At 40.2% G+C, this 20360-nt stretch overlaps 1 protein-coding gene across 3 annotated transcripts in view; it reads left to right on the top strand.

The window, feature by feature from the left end:
• The window catches only part of dph1 (diphthamide biosynthesis 1), a 207580-nt gene that overhangs the window by 151849 nt on the left and 35371 nt on the right, over positions 1–20360 (top strand). For all 3 annotated transcript variants that reach the window (XM_088079073.1, XM_088079074.1, XM_088079072.1), the window contains one exon: positions 17975–18096. In XM_088079073.1, coding sequence (XP_087935199.1) covers positions 17975–18096 — 122 coding nt within the window. The remainder of the gene's footprint in view (positions 1–17974; positions 18097–20360) is intronic.

Raw genomic sequence — 20360 nt, 5'->3', positions numbered from 1 at the left:
ATTTTAGGCAAGAAAAATGTGTCATAATCATAATTCATACTTTATTAGCACTGCTTATAGTTTAATGCTAATTAGTTTTTTCAGTCTACATTTTTACAATACAGGAAACTGTGGCAGCCACTTGTTCTCAAGTTCTCATATAACGGCCAAACAGTGCACAAAAAATGTTTAAGGTGAAAAATAGACAATGCTTCAACTGAATCTTGGTTCATATTTGATGGGCTCTGCTAGTTTTACATTTTGATCAGCATTTGGTCTGAGTTGAAGACACTCTTTGTGTCTTTGGTGGCAAGCATACAAAAATGTGAAAGTAATATTGTTTTATTAGTTGGGAGATGAGCAAGGAGATCTTAGTGCTGGTAAGATGGAGCGAAGTTTACCACAGTCTGTTTACACACTACAACCATTGTCATGATACAAAGCTAATTAAAATTCAGCAAAGTATCCCTCCAACTATTGTGATTGAGGCCAGCTTGTTGCGTTTGAATTACAAGAGTTGTGGTGTTGCTTTTTTAGTTAAAAAAAAATACAGTGAACATAAAGTTGCATTAATATGTAGTGAAACAGAAAAAGGAGTGGGAGGTAGCAGAACAGAGAGAAGCAGAAATAGCTCAATTAAAATGTGTGAGTAATGTGTTACTAAAAGCCTCAACAGTCACCAAAATATTTATTTCCCCTACATCTGGCAGTTGTCCCAAACCCATTCACCAGTAACCAATTCCCTTACGTTTTTCTGCAGAAAGAAAACAGTCAGCAGAAAAATATCCCAGGTCTTCAGACTACAGTGTAACAAGGCCCACATTTCTGATGAATATAGAAACAAGGGTAGGAAGGAAGCTTTCCCAAAAAAGGCCTTATGAATAAAGATAGGTTAGTGACTAAGCCTACGCATCGTCAGAGAGGGCCAAGCAGCCCCAGCATTGAGTATACAGTTATGAGTAATGGATTTGCAATTTTTAACTGTAATCTCAAAGCACAATCATAAATGGTGCCTAACATCCACAGACACTGAGATAGTGGAGTCACAAAAAATGACCACAATAGTATAACAGTTAAATGAGGCAAACGCATCTTTATTTGGCTCAGTAGCAAAAAAAATGATTCTGAAACACCACAACTTTTGTGCACGCCTTTTATCTTGTCTGAAGCAAGACACCAGCTTCCATTTAGAGCTGCAACAATTAATTGATTAAACTAATCGCCAACAAATTTTTTATTTGGTTTAAGTATTGTTTTTAAGAAGAAAAATCAGATTTTTTTTTATTCCAGCTTCTGAGTTGGAAAATATTTTCTGGTTTCTTTACTCTTTCATAACATTAAGCTGATTATCTTTGGGTTGTGGACAAAACAAGACATTTGAGGACGTTATCTTAGGCTTTGGGAGACAAGTATTGGATTTTTTTTTTTTTTTAACCTTTTTTTACTTTTAAAGACAAAACAACTCAGCAATTAATCGAGCAAATAGTAGATCAATTGATCATGAAAATAATGCCACAATATTGGCATTTTCTGCCACATTTAGATTTTTTTGGAACTGTGTGTCTCTCTTAATCTCACTGCAGAGTGTACAGCACCAAGTGCAGTAAAAGTGAACTTTAAACATTTGTTAATTCATATGTTTTAGTGTTGTCTGTTCTTTTTTGCAACCCACTTTAGATTAAACCAGCCGTGCTCCCACGGAACCCTGCCTCTGCAGCAGCTGCTCCTTTAATCCATCAATCTGATCAGCTCTGATCGATCTGACCACAAACTGATCAAAAAGATTGTGAGACGATCAAAACGTTATTTTTCCCAATTCTCACAGGTCAAACTCAACAAACTGCTGCTAAGGGGACTTGCGCCGCATTCAAGGCCCCGCGAAAACCTCTGTATTCAGAAAGGGGACACAGAAAAAAAGCTACAATCACAGACAGGGTCTAATGGCACTCCCCTCAAACCTGCAGTTTCTGTTCATTCCTTCGTGCTTAACTAAAATAGTCACTCTAAAATAGTAAAAACTTTTAGACAAATGAAAAATGTGTGACCAGCAGTAACATAACTGCCAGTCCAAGAGCAGGATTCAGTCAGAGCTGATCAGTTCAGAGTGCTTGCGTGAAGGCAGCTGTTCTCTCTTTGCTGAGCTCTCTGGAGGAGTTGTGTGCTTGTATGTATGATTCAACAAAACATATGATAGAAGACGCTCACTTAGTGATCCCACTGACATACCATACCTGTGTTCTGTCTCGCCTCATCATGTACTTTCCGAGGTAACTGTCAACATAGGCTTGAGATGGCTTTAGTAACAGTCATGTCACAATCAGCGTGTTGGTAGAATGAGGTACAGTATGCACACACAGCCCCCAGACATCTCCAGGTCCTTCACCGTAGCCGTCCTCATCCATCAGAATAGATCCACTATATTCCGCGCAGCAGGTTGAATCATTTCTGTGGGAGCAGCAGTCACAGCCCACAGCCTCCTGGGGTAAATGTCAACTCTGCCATTAGGAAGGAGCCCGATAGGAGCCTCCAACGCCTTCTTGGCCTCACATCGTCACAGCCCTTATGGCGCCCACAGCGCAGCTGAGCTGTCGCAACAGGGTCTGGGTGTAAGTGAGGGAGTGAACATGCCTATGTACCAGCATATATGTACGTGTGTTTCTGTGCATATGTGCATGATGGTCATGGGTCTGTGCCCACTCTTAACTTCTGCTCTTTGTACATGATGTATTCATATATGAGCTCCCAGCTCACGCAGAGCCCCATGTGCTGCCTAATTAGTTCTCCTGCCAGGCACACCCTTGCTACCAACCTGAAGCTTATGTTGAACGCGATATACCATCATATCCCATCAGCAGCGACTGCCTGCAGATCCAAACTGGTATCAGTCATGTTTTTCTGTTGATCTGTGTCGTCCTCCTGTCATCTGCCCAGAGGGGAAGGAAGATGTGCAAAAATAAAGGACCCGTGGGGGTCACCAGTCCCCTAGCTGAGAAGCACTGCTCTACAGCACCCAGCTAAAGTCTTGTTTTAAATCTTTACATGTTGCCATTTTCTTGCGAGAGCTCAATTGGTACCGAACATGTGCAACTCCTCAATAGAGATGATAAGGAAGCAAGATGAAGAAAAGAGAAGGCAAACTTCATACCTAAGTCATTGCAAAAACTTGAGATACTGTTTTCATTGCAAGTACTGCCCCCCTCCTGGTGATGACAAGGTACTCATGCTATCTCAGGTTAATCATCCACACCTACGTTCCTTTACACCTCACAGACACAGGCCTGGAGGACCACCAAGGTACCTGTCAGTTCTGTCTTTGCCGATCTCGTCTCATCTTGGGGGACATCATGCCCAGGCGGACTTTTAATCCTGATAGGTGCTGACACTGTGAAATATGATATCTTGGCAGATTGGCAGACCTTGGAAATAGCCTGAGCTGTCGCGAAAGTACAATTGAATCCTTGTAGAGATACAGTAGGAATTATACAAGTTCGCTTTGGCTGTAAGTTGGACAAGACTGGGCGAGTCAGGTTGAGGTTGAAATATTTATTCTTAATGGCTGGCCTCTGACTTCTAAATGAGTTTGAACAAAGTAATGGGAACACTTTGGTGAAGGCAATTCACTTCATTCTACCGGTAAAGAGACCACCAGTGTTATCTTACACTGAATACTCCTAATTTATGAAGCAATGATACAAACACATTTTCCCTTGTCTCAGCAGTGTGGAGAAGAGATAAGCAAAGCTTAATGCTGAAGGTCCCTCTTTTGCCCTCCGTTCTGTCTCCAGCACCACCAGTCAGACCGGCCATAATCGTTCTCATTTTGGATGGCTCAGTCGCCGGCACACGTCCATGTAATTGCGCTCACAGAAAGCCGTGTAATATTATGCACAGCCTGGAAAGAATCTGCTGAAAGAATATTACATATGCTTTTAAAATGTCCTTTCACAGTAATTCCACTGACATTGCTCTGACAGTTGAAGGACACAAATTGGGGTTGCACAATCCGCAAATTGGAAAGAATGAAAACAATAAAAAAAATGTATGAAAGGATTATTTGAAGTTCTGCTCAATACAGGAGAATTTAGTGGTTCACATTCTCTTATGAAACCTAATTTAGTCTTGTGAGCACATTGTCTCACTAGAAAAGGGGAAACATGTTTTCTGATTCAACATGAAGCAGCTACTGGTCTATTTTTAAAATATGAACATATCTTTTTTCATATTTATCACATTTTTGCATGTTTTACCCCATTTTGTCCTTTTTTTCTTTTACAGACATTTCCATGTATGTATCAAAATGAAAATTAGTAAACGTAAAGAAGTAGCAGAAAAGACAATATCATTTACAAAAAGTGATTATTCAGGATTAACTATACCACCAAGGGAAGACGGAACAGCAGCTAATATGTTCCTTTTTTTCTGCAATCTACCTCGATTCATCAAGCATTGAGAATAATCCTAATGAGTAGGCGTTCCCAAACATTAAGTGAGAGATGTAATGATAGACAGCAGCTCAGAGGAATTATGACAAGGAGCAGAAAAAGAGAGAAGAGTGAGAAAGTGAAGACAGAGGAGAAAGACTGTGAAATGACTTGAGGGAGCTGAGTGACAGACGATGGAGGGAAGCCTTAGGGATGAACAGAAGAGGGATAAGATGGATTTGACCTCATCAATTGGGACAAGAAAAAGTCATAATTGTTATTTTTCAGAGTTGACTTGTATGTCATGAGGATTGTGAAAAGATTCTGAAAAAGGCAGTGATGTGCTGTGTTCAGTGATTGTTTTTCTTGCTTTTCTGACTGGTTTAAGGTGGGCGGGCTGAGGTGGAGCAACCATCGGGGTTTTTTAAATTGTGTTAATCGCTGGCTGACATTTCTTTCTTTAATAGGCTGTACCAGGCTTAGTATTAAAGCTAGAGTGATGATACTGGTATCATGTTAAAGCTAGAAGCCCCTGGAAATCCAGTGGTATCAACCATCACTAGCTTCTCAGGAAGGATGCTGAATAACGCACCAAAGTTAGGCTAAATTTTGGCGATGGAAAAACGGCATGGTCATTTAACAGGAGTCCCTTGACCTCTGACCTCCACAGACATCTGACTGAAAATGGGTTCTGTGGGCACCACAAGTCTCCCCTTTACAGACATGCCCACTTGCAGTTTTTTTGCTGTCATTTGATTCCTAATCAAGACAATCTGGTAAGAATTGTTTTACCTTGTCAATATGGACTTCATAACTATTTTGAAATGCCAAAAAATGAAATTCAAAATGTGACTAAAAGATACAGTTGATAACAAATAACTATTGAAATTCTGTGATTAATCACGATTTAAAAATTAATCGTTTGACAGCCTAATTTAAACATACATGAATGCTCTTTTGTACATTTTAGTAATGTTCTGGGGCGGGGTGATTTCTGTAGCGATGTTTCTATGAGTTTTGATCAGCTCCTGGTCCTAACGGCCCTCCATGATGGCGTTTCCTCATTTTAGTCGTCTGTGCTTAGCCATGTTTCTTATCCAAAGTCGTCTTTCTCTTTGTGTTCTGGGGGGTGGGGATGGGTGGGCCATATGTTTTTTTTATTGTTTTTTTTATGTTTTTAAGTTGTATAGCACTTTGTGCTACATTAAATGTATGCTCTATAAATAAAGTTTAATTTGATGTGAATGTTGAAAGACTCATTTAGACATAATAGGATGTGTTACCTTCACTATAAGGCCCAAATATGTTTTGCAGCTTCCAGACAGATTTTTTTCTTTTTTGGCCAAAAATGGCTCTTGGGGTTGTGAAGGTTGCAGACCCCTGGTCTAAACAAGAGGCAAATACATTGTTCCAGCCAGCAACAGCAGCTTCAAAGAAGCTTGAGTATTTTGTTCTTGTCGAGGTACAATGGCACTTAATACCTCCATTATCTGTCCTCTTTGGTCCCTTATCCTGATTCCTGTCTTGATACCCTCACAGATCTGATAACCACTGTGTCAAACCAGATTCAGTTTTCTGTATTATGTTTTTAGAGGTCCGGCGAGATTAGATCTGTTCCCAGTTGTAGGCCTAGCCCTGAGTTTTCAGCTCCTGGAGCAATATCAGCACAATAGCAGTCACTTGTAATAACAGTTGCCTTATGATCGTTTTGTTTCCGTAAATTGGATTGCAGCTCTTTTAAGCATGCTGCGCTATGCTGTGCAGTTTGGGGCTCTATCTTGATAAAGCTGTAGGCCTCTCCATAATGACCCATGGCTCAGGCTTTTGAATAAATGCCATGACAAATAGATTAGATACACTCACAGAAATAGCAGTAATGATCTTGTTTTTCAGGGAGTTAAAGGATTATCTAATGGTATTACTGAAAACATCTGCGTAAGCATGAACCCGTACTTGCTGCCTCACGTCTCTCTATTTACTCATCCCTGGCAGATGTTCAATGACTGCAGTTAGACTGTCATATTTTACAGGGGGTTTTGTCTCCAAATTTTGTCTGTGGAAGACAGGCGACTCAGGATTCTTGTGTCAATATGACAATGAAATATCGTGAAATAAGCAGCGAGAGACGTCGAGTGGAAGATATACTCAGCCAGAGAAGGAGTGGAGATCATTTAATCCTCCTGCCCAGTGCCCCTTGCCAAATTTATTTTTGGAGGGGAGCACTTTGTCAGGATATTTCCCGTGTTATATGTGCAGAAAGCAGATTATCGATATCAGATTTGCTAATATTACAAACCTGGCAGCAAACAGCTCATCTGTCTTAGTCTGCCATCACCGTCTCTCCTTCTCTCTTTCTCTGTCCTCATCTCTTCTGTCTTACGTAGGAAACACTTTTCGTGTTCTCCCGTTCTATTCTCACCTGTTTTCTTTTCTTCTGCGTCATCTCCCACTCACCCTTATCTCTTCTTCTGGGCTGCAATTTTGCTCCATTCTGATTTATTGCTTTTTTTTCCTCCTCATTTACCTAAACTGAACTCATTTAAGAAGGAAATAATGACGGTTCATCTCTGCTGAGCTAGCCTGCCACCTCTGGGAGAAGCCTCTTTTCCTGGGCCAATCCGCTCTGCGCCGTGCCAAAGCCCACTCACAGACACACTGATGAGGGCTGATGTCTGAAATGTAATGGAATAAAAGATGAGCCTTTGCCAGATGTTGGAAATAATTCACACGTGTATTTTGTATACAGGGAAAAGTGAGCTTGTGACCGTGTGTGCGTGTCTACATGTGTCAACGTGTGTGTGTGTGTGTGTGTGTGTGCGCGCGCGTGCGTGCGTGCATGCGTGCGTGTGTGTGTGTGTGTGTGTGTGTGTGTGTGTGTGTGCGTGTGCGTGTGCGTGCGTGCGTGCGTGTGTGCGTGTGTGACTTGCAATCCAAACGTGCCACATATGCTCATTTGAGCTGTCTGCCCGCTGCGTATCACTGGCAACTGTGCAGGAGCAGTGCTGCAGCACCTGTACCCACCTCGCTGACCTGCTTGTCACTTTGATTCCTATGAGAGCAGTCTGCTGCCTCGGCTATTATTAGACCTCTGATATGAAAATCTCACTGGCAGCACAGTCATATGGACAGACAACCTACTGTGGAGTATACTGCTGCCGTCCTCTCAGGCTGGCAGGAGAGACAGTAACAATACAGAGTGTCCTTTTCAGGATAAGAATAATGCATCTGGTCGAGTGTAATCCCTCCTGTCCGTAAATTCACCAGGGTTAGTGAAGGCACGTTACACCTCTGCTGCACAATGATTCACTTGTTTACATCGTTAAAATGTGTGCACATAAACATGCACAAAGGTCATATAAGTGAGGGCCTTGACACACCAAGCTGATGGTCGGCTGTTGGTCGGTGTCCGGCCATCAGTGAGCATCTGTCACCCTACTTTTTGTGGTGTGTACAACACCGTTGGCACTTGTCAGCTGTATTTTCAGTCGATTCAGCATGTTGGAGACAGCAGAGCTTGCCCGTGAATGAAATCACTCTGATTGGCAGTTCAGCTCAGTGCACATGAAGAGAAATGTGAAGGAAGCAAACGGGAGTGAGAGTGAAACAAAATTGTTTTATGGTGTTGTTTTATTAGGGAGGTAATCCATTGATCTCTTTAACAGAAACGGTTCATAAGTGTTTGTGTTATTGTTTGGTGCACAGTAAATATCCCTTGTTCTTAAGGTAGTGTTGTGTTGTTAATATGCTTATCGGGTAACTAGCATCTCGAATCCATCCTGTCTGTCTTCCGATTTACCTTTTTAAATGAGGAATACAGACTGCCACGGCCTACTGGTATGAAGAGTTATTTTCTGTCACACCAAAAACAGAACATAATAGCTATTTGGCTGTTGGCTGTAGTTTTTTTCACGGGATGTTCAAGTGCAATATTTTGGTTTAGACACAGCTGGTGTGAGGCAACACAACAGTTGGCCTTTGACACCACTAGTTCTTTTATGCTGGTTTGGTGTGTTTGGGACCTTCTTCTATTGTGGTGATTATTTACACCACCATAATACAAGTCAGTTTATACATTCCTTTGACTTGTTCTCTTACCACATTAGTTATTTTAATACCTGAACTAAATGACTGTACTCTGGACCCACAATAGGACAGTAGATATTCAGCAAACACTCGTTATGTTCATGAAGCTCTCACAAAAAACACTGAAGATACGTCCTGCACCATTCACCAATAACACAGTTAAAAGACATTTTATTGAGACATCTGTGTTATTTTGAGTTATGAGCAACGGCACAGAAGATGGAAATTCTTTGAAGAAGAGCCAACTGGATCAGAGCGGTTCTTTAGATCTTTTGGAAACTTCTGACATTATATCACAAATAAGCGCAGGTGCAGCTAAAGGGATAATCTAACTGTGCCCACACAAGTTTGGCTCTTCCGATTCTCTTTATTTGGGGAGATCACGTCTTCATACAATTCTGTGGCAAACAGAGAAAGCAAATGTTAGCTTTGTAAATACCAGTTTTTGGCATAAACATTTTAGTGAGAGAAGCAGTGAAAAACAAGAGGTCATTTTTAAACGTCAGTTCTCAGTCAGTACACCTAAAATAACATGGAGATTAGCCACTTTGTTAGCATGCAGGTCGAAGCAACGCTAGCCATAATTGCTAGAAAAAGATAACTTTGCAAGAAGTCAGAGCTGTTATTTACAATTTCCAGGTTATTTGTCAAACTCGTTGTAGTTTTGTGATATGCCAGTTTCTTTGGGCATATCTTGCACTTGACTTTTTAGGAGTCATCTTTGTAAATTTTGCAACTACATACTCCAGATGCTTGACTCACCAAGTTTAACTGTGCCGGTCTCAGAATAACTAATAATTAATGTTGATATACAATGAAATGTGATGCAATACTATTTTAATACAGGTGCTTTCCAGGATTTTTGGGGTAATGGCAAAAAAATAAGTGTTTGAATACTGATGTGGATATTGATTACATTGGTAATGATCAAAGCCTCAAAGCATTCTGGTCAGTACTAATAAAGACAAGATATGGGCTTATTATACAAGTAAAAGAAGTGCACATAATAGTGCAGGGATTGCACTAAGACTCCAAAATTATGCTTTTTAACTATTGATACAATTGTTCATTGGCTTATTCATGAAATCAATAGACAGTTAAGATAAATAGATGCAACACCACTGGTTTAGTAAGTCAGGCAACTGAGAAGCCGTCATCATGATTATACAATTGGTAGGTGCCGATAACTAATTAGAAAGAACTTTTGTGATTTATTACCTTTTTTTTTAACACAAAGTGCATGCAAGAGTAATTGTTGCCTAGCAACATCTGCACTTTCAAACAGACTAATGCTGGAAGAGTTTGGCAGCAATATTAACTGAAATGAAAGAATAAGTTTACCTAAATATAATGAATGTACAATTAAAGCTAAGACCATACTGTCAGATTAATGTGCACCTGCAAATAGTTTAAGCTAGTTATTTACCATATGCTTTACTTCAAGATGTCTCAATTTAATTATTTTCAATAAATAATAAATATTGCTGTAATATGATAGAAATGCTAATGAGTGCATGCCAACATATACTTGCCAATTAACAGCTGCAAATGAGCTATAAAACGAAAAAAGATCCTGATCCCTCCGGCTCTATTCTGCAGGATTTTTTCTTAAAGTTATTTGTTGAATTGAACACTATTACAAAGAGTGATTTACAGGATATGAATACATTTTAGTGTAGGTGCCACAGGATATAATCTATTCCCCTGACATGTGAAAAACACACGGTAGCACTGTGAGTTTAAAAACACAATCTAGAAAATGCTGGAGTGCATCCCAGCATGCACTCAGTGAGAGGCAGAGAAACAGTCTGGATAGATTTCCAATCCATCAGGGTCAACATATTCACAATCCTGCTTGGCAATTTAGAATCACAAATCCATTTGCATGTGAGCCCCTGGAGGAAACCCACACACCCACAGGGAGAACATGCAGACTTATTATAGAAGGAGCTTTGGCTGAAGATTAAACCAGAACTCTGTTTTGTGAAAGGAAGGGGCTAACTACCAAGCTGCTACTGGAGTAACATGTGGTCAGGTGCTGGTGTTGCCTGTCATAAGTTAACAGTATTTTAATGACTTAATTAGATGGCGAATGCTCATTTGGAGCATTGAAAATAACCATGAGGTAACAGAAAAAGATAAGAGAGACTTTATTGTAATCCATGTATGTAGTGCACAATTCAGTAATAAGACAAACTAACGTGTGTTTTCCAGGTCCAAGTGAAAAACAAAAGAAAAAGGAAGAGACAAAGTGCAAACATATGTGTAGTGCAACAACAAACATGTAGTGTGATAATAGAAACATATAAATACAAGTAGTGTACAAATCAAATACAGGTGTTAAGTGTTAGTGTTAAAAATTTAAAGTGATTAATTTAAAGTGAATAATCAACAGTGAAAGAAGAGAAGGTGTGTGTCTGTGTCTGTGTCTGTGTCTGTGTCTGTGTCTGTGTCTGTGTCTGTGTGTGTCTGTGTGTGTCTGTGATGTTCACTGTTGACCCCGAGGGATGCTAAATGGTAAAAATCAGAAAGCTTGGAAAAGCTCTAATCGTTTTCACACCGATGATGCACTTGGCTAGCAAAGTTAACGCTGAACAAATTAAATCACATCAGTGGGGAAATAAGGAAGCATGAAAATTTGCTAATTGGATTAGCCCACCTGATGATGGCAGATGACTGTGAAAACTGTCGACGGTTATTTTGTTTTTTTCCCCCTTTTTTGTCTGTCAGGCTTGTTGACCATCCACACGCTCACCAAACAAATGCATAAATGCATGACAAGTAGCACTAATGCAGGTTATTAGACCTTGCTGTTCTTCTTAAATGGGTTTGATTGCACTCCACACATCAGAATAGCGAAGCATCATAAGAGTCATACTAGGTTTTTGCTGCTGCTTCCTTTACATTAGCAGACAGAAAAGAAACATTAGGATAGCGAAATCAAAACATTTTCCCTTCATACTCCCTTCTGCCGTGCTCTTGAGCAAGGTACTTGACCTACTTTCTGTTACATTGGAAAGTGAGTAGAGACATATAACTACATGCATTTGAGCCTTAACCTAAAAATAACACCCATTGTGGTGCTTTTCAATATTAACAAATGAAATATTGTTGACACAGTACCTCAGTATTGATGTGATCGATGTGTTGCAGTGTTTGGAATGTGACTCTTGTTATTCGTGTTTTCCTGCAGCATTCTCCAGTCAAACAGTACCTGCGTTGGATCATTTTTGTACCCATATTTAGAAAAAAAACTACTTATGTGGATTTGCTCACAGCCAATCACTGCAGGAGTGCGGTTGAATGCTATGTGTGGTTGGCCGCCTACAGAAGCAGCTGCAACCCATAGAGACAGGCGCATTTAAGTCCGCTTCCACCAAGAAGGAAACAATTCTGGCTTTCCACAGACTTTGTATAGCGTGAAGGTGCCGTTTTCTCATTTACATCTGCCAACAAACAACACAAAAAACACTAAAAGCTGCTTCGTGGTGGGTTGCGTTACCAACATGGAAGACTCTTACACTTGAGTTTAGTCCATTTCTAAATTGAACTCCCAAAACTGAAACACATCTGTATTTTTACTTTTGCTCTCACTTTTCATGTTAAAAAATAAAGAACCCTCTTAAAGTATAAGAGTCCATAACAGAGTTTTTACATGCTGTGGGACAGAAGGACTGAGCTTTTAGGCTGTAAGATGAGAGGCATCAATCGAAAGATACGGGAAAAATGTATGCCGTTGTTCAGCAAGAATTTTGCTCATTTTGGCCAGAAAACAGTAGAGGCTAAAGCTATCTAAGCTATGGAAGGCCTGATTTTGAACTTTGTTGGCTTAAATGATGATCTTACCTGGTGATTCCAATAGTTGCAAATATTAAAGTATGTCATCAATGTTACTGGCCATTCAGTGGGATCTTTTTTTCCCCAGATAAGAATGATAGGAGGATGGATATGAGATACAGTATGCTGACAATATTGTGTCGATGTAACTTTTTCTCTCTGGTAAACATAAGGCACTTAAATACTCATTTGAAATGCTGTCAATGTTTTCAGCAAGCCACAGCTATTTTGTTAGCAGCAGGCATGGTTTTAGAGTATGACGCATGAGAGCTATGGAGCTCATATTATGGTGCACTTCTTCCTTGCACTTCTAATCCAGATGCTGAGAGCATCAAGGTGACAATAGAAACTCACTGCAGCTTAATTCAGGCGCAAATAGCACTGTGTGCTAGTTACTTGGGTGTTAATATGATCTGCTACCAATTACCATATTACCATATTTAAAAAGAATTCTTCCACGTTATGTGAGAAAAGACCCAAAATGAAAACTGTAAGTGGACTACTTGATTACTTTAAGCGAATTATTTCAACAGCATTGGTGTAGGAATAGTTCTGTCCCAAGATTTTTCATCCATATAAGCAGCAGATCAGTGTAACCGTGATCACATGAAGCGATTTCCACTCTGTCCAGCAGTCCAGTCACTGAATAGATAAAGAACAAAAATACCTACTGTTAGGAGGAATGTCCCCCTACAAACTGTAGTATTGAAATTTAAGAACACTGTACTGTAGTTCTTTATGCCATTTTGGAATATAAAGATGTCCTTGTAGAAAGCTTTTTAATGTGTTCCAAAGCTGATGAACCCAAAAGTAAACCTGTGTCATAGTGAAAATTACCCGCTGCTTCACACACCTCAAAAACACCACACACCTTATATCAACAGTTAGTCAAACAGATGGTGGAATTCCTTTTTAGTTACATTCAGTCTAGTTATTTTCATCAGCAGTTAGGTGTCATCTGCAACAGAACGGCTTTGTAAGTGCTAATGGGATGGTTTGCAGACAGGAAAAAGTTTTTCATTCTCTTTGTCTGCTGCAACATCTCAGAGCTGCAAGGCACTGGTGCAAACAAGTTCCCTTTTTATGCTGGCATCAGAGGAAATTCCTGTCAAAGTCGGAAAAGTATATCATCTCCTGAGGATGGTGGCAGAGAGATTAATGTGCTTTCATGCATATGCTGCACAGGCTAGGACAAAAATGGAGCTGAAGGAGATGCTATTTATATAAAACATATCGGCTACTTAACCTGTTGATAGACAGCGATACAATCTGCAGGCACTTCATCCACAGTTTTGTGCATGTGTGTGTGTGTGCGTGCGTGTGTTTGTCTGTGCGTGCGTGTGCGTGCGTGCGTGTGCGCGCGTGTGTGTGTGTGCACATGTGTGTGTGCACTCATTCTGTGTGTACAATGTATATGGCAGTGTGCTCCTGGACTGCCTGTGTGTTTGCGGCATACACAGGCGGTTTTTATAACAAAGATTTAGATCAGTTGGCAATTTCTCACACATATTGAGCTGTATGCTAAAGAGCTAATTAACAAGGGCTGTTATGGAGTTCACAAGCTTCCCTGACATCTTAATTAGATCTTAATGACATTTCAGTTGGAATGGCTGAACTGAGTACCCCGAGATGAGGCGAAACCAGTGCTGATATACTGAAGGAAACAGGAAAGTGACTGACACTGGAGACGAGTGCAAGCAAGAAGGGGCATAAGGAGGGATGGCTTAGGAGATGGAGAGGGGATTAAATGGAAATGAGGAGGCATTGGAGGACATTTGCGCTCTATATGTACCCACCAGTAATATAGTGGGTCTCATGTTAGATAGCGTGTGTCAGAAATAGGATTTTATTAACACTGATGATACACTTTTCAGTCTGTCTTTCTCTCTCTAGCGCATTTTCGTTTTATCTTCCTTCTTCCCTCTTTTCCTCTCTCCCAGTGGAATATGGGACTATACGTTGGCCAGTAATTACTCTGCCCGTGTCCCAGTAGCATCACATGTCTCTTATGGGCCTCTTAATCAGATTCTTAGCATTTATTACCATGAAATTTCAGAGCACTCACTTTGAAATAACTGGATATGCACTGCACCGCCAATGGAGATAACATGATAATGGTATTTCTGGCAGATAGATGGCTGATTAGATATAATCATTTTCTGAAGTGCTGTGTTTTGCATAGTAGATGATTCTGCATGATCTGCAATGGATTGCAGTGAACAGTTTTGGGTTTTTTTTCTGTTGGGCAGGCTGTATATTTTTAGCTGAAAGGTTGTTGCACGTTTATGCAACTCCAAACAACGTCAGTGGACTGCGATGAAAGAACAATGGGCTGCAGTGAATGAGCAAACTAGCGTACGAGTCCACAGACCTTAAACTACCCGTGTGATTATATCATTTTTAGTAACCCATAATTACCTTCATGCTGGCAGCTGCAAACGCATGCATACGCAGCACAAGACACACAACATCAAAACCACAACAAGAGAGACGTTAATTGATTCAAATCTTCGAAGGCAAATATTTATTTACCAGATGAGTTGTTCTGTCAATGTTTTCCTGGGCTCAGCTGGCCGGCACTCCCCTTCACTTGAGAGCAGCCATTAGAGGAGAAGGGACAGGGAAAATAGAGATAGAAACAACATAGAAAACTAGGGAACAATGATGAGCAGCCCACAGAGAGTACAAAGCAGAGATTACATCAGAGAAAATGAGGGAGGAAAGGCTAAACAGAAACTTTGTCTGAAGCCCCTCGCGAGGAGCAGAGTGAGGAATAAACAGAGAGAGTGGATGTGGGTTGAAAGATTGGGCAGCAGGAGACACATTACTAAGAGTCTGTTGGTTGCTACAGATGCTGTTCTGTGTGCAGCCATGTCTGTTTATCACTTCCCTCTTCTCCCCGAGCCCTCTGTCTCATCTCTATTCTACCCCTTCTGTCTAGCCTAAATCTGTCAGAATACAGCCACAAATACCTGGCAACAACCACCATTTACAACCACCCCCTCGTCTGCCCATCTTTCCCCCCCTGCAATGCCTCAAGCTTCTGTTCATTTGCACTTCCTCCCTGTTACTCCCAGCCTTTATTCATTTTACTTAGCCTTTATGGCTTTACTTAGCATTTTATTCGCCCATAAAGGGCAATAAAAGAAAGAGCTTGTTTTTCTGCACTGCGATTGGCAATTCATTCGAACAGATCTGGGTCCACAGATGCTTGTGTAATTTGGTACTTTTCCTCTCAAGGAGGCTATGATTTTTTTTTTGTCTTTTTTTATTATTATTATTACAAGGGCAAAGTGGAACATTTAGGCCCACATGGATTGTTCCATGCTCAAGCAACCTACTTGTGGCATGACGCATGTAGTTTATTTTGAAAGAATGAATATTTCTATTTTTGGTTATAAACATCATGAGAAACAAAGATTATTTTTAGGTCTGCCTCTTGAAAGTCAGAGACTCAAATCTTTAGCCGGAGACCTTTAGTTGACTGAGATTGCTTCAAGCCGAGCAGTTTTTTTTTTTTCTGTGCGCTGTTCTTGTGAGGACATTTTGATCCCCAGATTTTGCTGCGTAGTGAGTTCTTAATACTTTCACATTTTGCAGCTGCAGACATGCAGCCAGCGGCACAGAGGGGGAGTGAGACCACAATTTAAGGTGAAAAAGTGGTGAATTTACAGTTCACAGCAAGTTCATGCAATACAGTCTCTAGCTTTTGTTGATATCTGGTGTCGGCAAAAAATGTTTCACATTTGGGATCCATCGTTAGCATTGTTAGCTTGTTTACCATATGATGTGGATGCTGCGGTTACACTGACCATCCCGTGGAGCCCGTTCAGACTTAAAAATTTTTTCTTGGAAAACATAATGAATCATCGAATATTGTCATTGAACTGTCAAATACTGCAAATTTTCTCAGCCAATAACCGAAAAAGGTAAAGGCTTAATACCCAAAGCTTATTTTTGCCTATCCTATATAAACCAGAGGATAACCCAGAATAACAGCAATACCAAAGATAGAAAAATGAATTCATTCATAAAAAATTAGAATGTTCTAAATTATAATCCTTAATTCTTTTTACACTATAATCAATCCTCACTTATTTTACACTGTAATTATTTTGCATTGTACTCTGTAATCATTCTACATGTCAGTTTTGGAGGAAGTATTTAGATCTTTTACTTAGGTAAAAGTACTTATACCATCCTGTAAAAATACTTTGTTAAAAGTAAAAGTCCTGCTTTGAAAAACAGTGTGTAAGTAAAAAAAAAAAGTAAGTATCTTCAGGAAAATGTATTTAAAGTAAAAGTGCCCAATGTAGAAAAAAAAAAACACCCCAAAGGAGGAAGATAAAAACACACCACAAAACTCAATATTATAAAAAAAAATAGAGAAAAATTAAATGTTCAATAAAGTAGGTGGTAATTAATTTTCTGTGAATCGACTGCAGATTAATTAGCTAATCGTTGCAGCTGTACTTGTATGAAGTGTTTTGCAATTTAATTTATGATAAAACATATTTTACAAATTTCCCTTGTGATTTTTATGCAAAAACCTCAATCTATAAAGTAAATTGAAGCTGTCACTTTATAATAAATAAACTGATAAATAAATGAAGATATAAAGTAGCTTGAAAAGAAAATACTCAGGTATTTATTCAAGTATCAAGTACAAGTATCTCAATTTTATGCATTTGTACAGTACTTGAGTGAATGTTACATTCCACCACTGCACATTTTAAGGCTTGTTTAAAACTCAAATGAGGGATACACATTTTCAACTTGAGTTTAGTCTATTTCTAAATTGAACTCCCAAAACTGAAACACATCTGTATTTTCCTTTGGTTCTCACTTTTCATGTTAAAAAATAAAAACCCCCTTCAAGTATAAGTTCCTTCTCTTAACTCAAACAAAATTGAAAACAGACAGGAAGGCTTTTGTTTACATCTCCAAAAAGTATTTTCCAGTGTTTTCAAATACACGCCTACAAATTTAAGGCGTAGGATCCCACAAAACATTTATTGGTAGATTGATAATAGCCAGCTTTACGTATTATCCTAAGAGCTCTTTTCTGTAGTTTATTCAGCCCCACATGTTTTGTCCCATGCTCTCACAATGTACTTGTGGCATAAAGCAACTAGTTTATCCAAATGCTGCAAACACTAACTGTTGCTGACGCTGTTTCTCCTGTTCCCAGGCAGATGTACTGTAAATCCAGGCCAGAGATAGACGAGCCAAGGCCCCCACAAATTCTAATCTGCTTATGTGTACCAGTCTCCTCTTCTACTGCTTCTTCTTTTTGTGTAGCCTCCTCTCTGCGGCCAGGCTGACTGATGACCTATTAACCCTCGTCTGGCAGGGCTTTAACTACCAGACAGCTTGTGCCACACTCTGGCCTTTGGCTGCCGGTCACGAGGAGCAAAATAATAGCAGTGTGTCACCCTGATAAGCTGTGAGTCAGTCATTGACTGACAATGCTGTCAGATCCTATTTAGTGTACTCTATCTGTAGCAAGTGGATAGGGATTGATCTTATTCAGCTCGCTCATAATCGCACAGTGTCTGCCATGCAATGTATTGATCACTATGGTGATGAACATCAGGATGTGCATAATGCTGTGTGACTGCACTGATTAGTGTCTCTGTATGTGTACATCCCAGGTTTACGGAGGCAGATACCATTGTGATGGGGGACGTGACGTATGGTGCATGCTGTGTAGACGACTTTACCGCTCGAGCCCTGGGAGCTGATTTCATGGTGCACTATGGCCACAGTTGTCTCGGTGAGTCCATTTACCTCTGTGTGTGTGTGTGTGTGTGTGTGTGTGTGTGTGTGTGTGTGTGTGTGTGTGTGTGTGTGTGTGTGTGTGTGTGTGTGTGTGTGTGTCTGCATATTTGTCCGCCTCTCTGCATGCATGATTATATCTCGCAGAGGGATGTGTAGTGGTCGAGCATCAAGGACTCCTCCCTACCAAGAGCAGACTGCATGAAAAAGAAGTCAGACGGACCGATGGACGGAACTATCGATCAACGGAAAGTGTAACTAGTTAGTGCAGCCCCCCCAGCTCCTATATAGAAGGCATATCAGACCTTTGGAGCCTGGACATCACATTTAGCTGGCAGATCAATGGGGAACATGCATTAGTGCCGTCCTTTGAAAACCTCAAGTAGTTCTTGAGGACCTTCACCCTCGCCCCCGCTGTCTGTCTCTTGCAGAACATGGGAGGAAATGCTAAATCAATAGTTTTGATATATCCCTGCCAGAACAACCTCACCTCTACCAAATACCAGAAATGACCAACAGAATTCTAATACAGTGAAAAACTCCCTCTGTGTTGGTCTGAGCTGCTTTTTTTGTTTGTTTGTGTGTGTGTGTGTGTGTGTGTGCGTGCGTGCGTGCGTGCGTGCGTGCGTGCATGCACTTTCATTATTTGATATTTATGGATAAATGCTGCAATTGCACGTGTGTATGTTTACAAAAGAGACAAGTATGCATTCACATTCCCATTTACACTCAGAAGAACCCAATAAAGGCAAAGATAAAGGCACCAAAGATCACTTCTTTGTGAAGTTAGATCAGATATTAATTGGTGGAAGAGATTTTCAGAGAAATGAGACAAGCTACAGATTCTCAAAGAATTTGTGTTTCTGGGTGTCAGCGTGTATGTGCACCTGACCTTCATCACTCAGTTATGAGAACATCATCTGCACTGTTGCCCAATATGTCAGATACCTGTGGGGGATTAAAGACACGGTGTGCAGACTGACTCATGGAGTCTGTCTCTGCTGCTCCCCTTTCATTTCCTCTGCAGTATCTGCTTTGTGAATATTCGTGCCATCTCATCTTTTGTTATCGCAAAGCACCTCCATCTAATGCAGGGCGACATCATAAAACCATGTTTTTGTAAGTTTTAAAGTTGTAATAATATTTGCTGATATGAAGGATTGGGGATTTTTTTTAAACTTACTGATATAAAAAAAAAAAAGACAATAGTCAGAGACAATACAGAAAACTAAATTAAACTTGTTTTTATTTTTACTCACCAAGAGGAAAAATGTAACAGGGAAAAAAAAAGAACTGGCACGTCATAGAGGGCTTGCTCAGATGCCAGACCAGCTGCCATAGCTGTTATATTACTGGACCTTCTTCCATATCACAAGCAGGTCCTCACTATTTTGGTGGCATGACTCATTTCAAAAGAGCATTGCAAAGCAAAACTTACTCAAGGAGCCAACTTTAGTTTGAGCAAGTGTTATTGACGTGGACCAGCATGACGCTTGGCTTCAAATAAAAGGCAACTTAACAGCTAACTTATTACAAATAATTTTGGGGCTTAAAGTTTTGTTGCCACCCACAGAAGACCACCAGTACGACTGCCCTCTGTTGTTTTGAAGCACTAGCTCAGGCTTAAAACAAATGTTTACATTAGGCCCAGTGTCCACCAAGGCTTTTATTTTTCTAGCTGAAAACATCAGGCACTCAATAGGAAATGCCAAGCTGGGAACATTTGAGAGTGCTTTGGAGGTGAAGCGTCTTTGTGCACCGGTGATACCTGTGGCTGGAGTCATTGTCTTTTCAGGTTGTACATCTGTCCTTATGACTGTCCCAGTCTCATGAAGGCGAGACCAGAACATCTTACGGGAATTTCTTCAGAATTTGGCTCAAACAACCACTCAGACTCAAAGAGGAACTGAGTAGATTTTGGTGGTCAAAGGTCACCTTGACCTCAAAAAACATGTTTTTGGCCATAACTCAAGAATTCATTTTTTAATTTTGATAAAATCTCACACAAATATCTACAAGAATGAAACAATTTCATTTTACATCCTAAAGGTTAAAGGTCAGCTTCAGAGTGAGTTCATTATGTTCCACAAAAGCACTTGTCTGATCATTCTTCAACACCATAAGTCAGGAATAGAAAGGGAGATATTTGGTTGGTTGCTGAATTGGTGGAACAAATCTTGGCTGCTCACCTTGAAACTGTGTTGAATGTATAGAACTTTGATGTTGCCGGGTTGAAGATGTGTGTAAAGCATCCATGTTTTA

The sequence above is a fragment of the Plectropomus leopardus genome, chromosome 6 (assembly GCF_026936395.1).
Source record: "Plectropomus leopardus strain MGB_pleo_1.0 chromosome 6, ASM2693639v1, whole genome shotgun sequence".
Taxonomy (NCBI): Eukaryota; Metazoa; Chordata; class Actinopteri; order Perciformes; family Serranidae; genus Plectropomus; species Plectropomus leopardus.
The sequence above is the reverse complement of the archived record's forward strand: the minus strand, read 5'-3'. Positions and strand labels throughout refer to the sequence as shown.